A 3,701-nucleotide genomic window follows, 5' to 3' on the forward strand; every position below is an offset into this window, starting at 1 on the left:
AAACGCTGAACCACTTTATTGGTGGTGTAGACCAAAGATGTAATGACCTATATTTTTAAATGAAGGCATCTTAGGTTATAATATTTAACCTTTTAACGTTTTCCAACCAATCTACAAAATGCAATCAGTAAAACATTAGTGAAGTTTCCATTCTGCAATTTTGACCACTGTTCCGAAGAAACGACTAACGATTTTACGGAATTGTAATTCCTTATGATGTAAAGCAGTGACTTCCAGCTATGTTATACTAGCGACCCCTTTTACGAACCTCTAAAACATGCACATTATTCCGACAACAGCCATTACATTTAGAGTATAGGTTTAGGTGTATACATTTTACTTTGCACCTTACATGAATTTCACTTGACATGCTTGGAACTCATCTCACTTGCTTGGTGGTCATTTTCATACTTAAATACCACCCTTGCCAAATATTCATTTATTCAAACAAAACACACTACTTGGCATTCAATGTTATTATATACTTCATTTTTCATATACTATTCTGGTCCTCAGTTACCTGGCAATCTATTCAATTACTTTCCATACTTAGCTGGTACTCATTACCTTCCTTCAATTACATTACCTGCCACTCAATAAATAACTGCCTTGCTAACGTAACATTCAGTTCCATGATCTGCGAGTCAGTGTATATACCTTACCTGGTACTTATTCCATTGTCTGTTTTACTTACCTGGCAGTCAGCTCCACTACCAGCCTAATCTGGCACTAAATCCAATTATCTATCCTACTTACCTGGTTGTCAACGCCATTACCAGCTCTGCCTCTTAATTTCATTACCTACCTAACTTGGCACTCAATTTCGTTAACTACCTTACTTACCTGGCAGTCAATTCCATTACCGTCTTACCTGGCACCTAATTTAAATACAAACCTTACTTACCTAGTACTCAATTTCCACTACCAGCTTTAACTGGAGCTCAATTCTAATATCGGATTTACTTACCTGGCACTCATTTGCCATTACGAGTTGTACTTACTGGCACTCAATTCCATTACCGGCGTTACTTACCTGGCACTCAATACCATTGTCACCCTTGCTTACCTGACATTCAATTTAATTACTGGCTTTACTGACCTAGCACTCAATTTCCTTACCAGTCTCATTTACCTGGCACCCAATCTGATTACAAGTCATACTTACCTGGCACTCAATTCCATTACCGTTTTCACTTACCTGGCACTTAATTCCATCACCAGCTGCACTTGCCTGGCACTCATTTCCATCACCGGCTTTACTTACCTGGCACTCAATACCATCATCAGCCTTACCTACCTGGCAATCAATTCCCTTACCGGTCTCATTTACCTGGCACCCAATCTGATTACAAGTCATACTTACCTGGCACTCAATTCCATTACCGTTTTCACTTACCTGGCACTTAATTCCATCACCAGCTGTACTTACCTGGCACTCCTTTCCATCGCCGGCTTTACTTACCTGGCACTCAATACCATCATCAGCCTTACCTACCTGGCACTCAATTCCTTTAACAGCTTAACTTACCTGGCACTCATTTCCATTATCGCCTTTACTTATCTGGCTCTCATTTCCGTTACCAGCTTTGCTTACCTATCACTCATTTCCATTACCGGCTTTTCTTACCTAGCACTTAATTCTTTTGCCGGCTTTACTTACCTGGCACTCATTTCCATCACCGACTTTACTTACCTGGCACTCAATACCATCATCAGCCTGACTTACCTGGCACTCAATACCATCATCAGCCTTACTTACCTGGCACTCAATACCATCATCAGCCTTACTTACCTGGCACACAATTTCAATACTGGCTTTACCTACCTGGCAATCAATTCTCTTACCGGTCTCATTTACCAGGCACTCATTTACATTACCAGCTGTACTTACCTGACACTCAATACCACTATCAGGCTTACCTGGCACTTAATATCATTACTGGCTTTACTTAGTTTGCACTCCATTTCCTTACCGGTTTCATTATCTGGCACCCAATCTGATTTCAAGTCATACTTACCTGGCACTCAAATTCATTACTAGCTCTCCTTACCTGGCATTCAATTCCATTACCGGTATCATTTACCTGGAATGCTATTTGATTACAAGTCTTACCTGGCATTCAATGTCTTTACCGACTTTACTCACCTGGCACCCAATTCAATTACTAGCCTTACCTAGCACTAAATTCAATCTCTGGCTTCACTTACCTGGCACTCTATTTCATTACCGACTTTAATTACCTGACACTCATTTCTATTACCAGCTTTACTTTCCTAGCGCCTACTTCCATCACCAATATTTCTTACCTGGCACTCAATTCCATTACAAGACATACCTGGCACTTAATTCCTTTAACAGCTTAACTTACCTGCCACTCATTTCCATTATCGCCTTTACTTATCTGGCTCTCATTTCCGTTACCAGCTTTGCTCACATATCACTCATTTCCATTGCCGGCTTTACTTACCTAGCACATAATTCTTTTGCCGACTTTACTTACCTGGCACTCATTTCCATCACTGGCTTTACTTACCTGGCACTCAATACCATCATCAGCCTTACTTACCTGGCACACAATTTCATTACAGGCTTTACCTACCTGGCAATCAATTCCCTTACCGGTCTCATTTACCAGGCACTCATTTCCAATACCAGCTGTACTTACCTGGCACTCAATACCATTATCAGCCTTACTTACCTGGCACTAAATGTCATTACTGGGTTAAATTACTTTGCACTCAATTTCCTTACCGGTCTCATTTACCTGGCACCCAATCTGATTACAAGTCATACCTGGCACTCAATTCCATTACCGGTTTCACTTACCTGACACAATTGCATTACCAGGTTTCCTTACCTGGCATTCAATTTTATTACCGGTCTCATCTACCTAGAACCCTATTTGATTACGTCATACCTGGCACCCAATTTAATTACCAGTCTGTTACCTAGCACTAAATTCAATTACTGGCTTCACTTGCCTGACACTCAATTCCATCACTGGCTTTAATTATCTGGCACTCCTATTACCAGCTTACTTACCTGGCACTTATTTCCATTACCAACTATACTTACCTAACACTAAATTCCATTACCGGCTTTACATACCTGGCACTCAATTCCATTAACAGCTTTATTTACCTGGCACTCATTTCCATTATCGGCTTTACTTACCTGGCACTCAATTTTATTACCAAGTTTACTTACCTGGCACTCAATTTCATTACCAGCTTTACTTACCTGGCACTCAATTCCTTTATCTGACATACCTGGCACTCAATTCCATTAACAGTTTTACTTACCTGGAAGTCATTACCTTTACTTGCCTTACCTGGCACTCACTTCCATTATCTGCCTTACTTACCAGGCACACAAATGACTTGCCTGAGTCATTTGTCTTACTCCCCTAGCACTCAACTTACATTTTAACTGATCACATATTTGGTTTCCCACTACTTTACTGACATAGTTACTCTTCAGTCTGTCTTTCAAACAATGCTCCTGTTTAACCCGGAAACTGCACAGTAAAGGGACCGTCTTTTAATTTTTCGGCAAAAAATCGCCCATCTTGCCGAATTTGATTTAAATGCACTCCCAAAGAGCTTCAGGGCCTCTGAATCTCCCCTGAAAAATTCAAGGCCCGCCACTTTCGATATCCACCGAATTATGAATTTTCATCTTACGGTGGAAAAGCGGCAAT

The 3,701-nt window shown here is 40.6% G+C and overlaps 1 protein-coding gene across 1 annotated transcript; it reads right to left on the minus strand.

The window, feature by feature from the left end:
• Positions 1–1,099: 1,099 nt before the first annotated feature.
• Positions 1,100–3,268, minus strand: LOC138865707 (signal peptide, CUB and EGF-like domain-containing protein 1). The gene is made up of 6 exons (XM_070137004.1): positions 3,110–3,268; positions 2,795–2,827; positions 2,502–2,705; positions 2,019–2,084; positions 1,661–1,891; positions 1,100–1,495 (listed from the first exon to the last, which is right to left on the minus strand). The coding sequence occupies exons 1-6, from the start codon at positions 3,266–3,268 to the stop codon at positions 1,100–1,102; spliced, it is 1,089 nt and encodes a 362-aa protein (XP_069993105.1).
• Between the last annotated feature and the right edge of the window lie 433 nt (positions 3,269–3,701).

The sequence above is a fragment of the Penaeus vannamei genome, chromosome 22, assembly GCF_042767895.1.
Source record: "Penaeus vannamei isolate JL-2024 chromosome 22, ASM4276789v1, whole genome shotgun sequence".
NCBI classification, from domain to species: domain Eukaryota; kingdom Metazoa; phylum Arthropoda; class Malacostraca; order Decapoda; family Penaeidae; genus Penaeus; species Penaeus vannamei.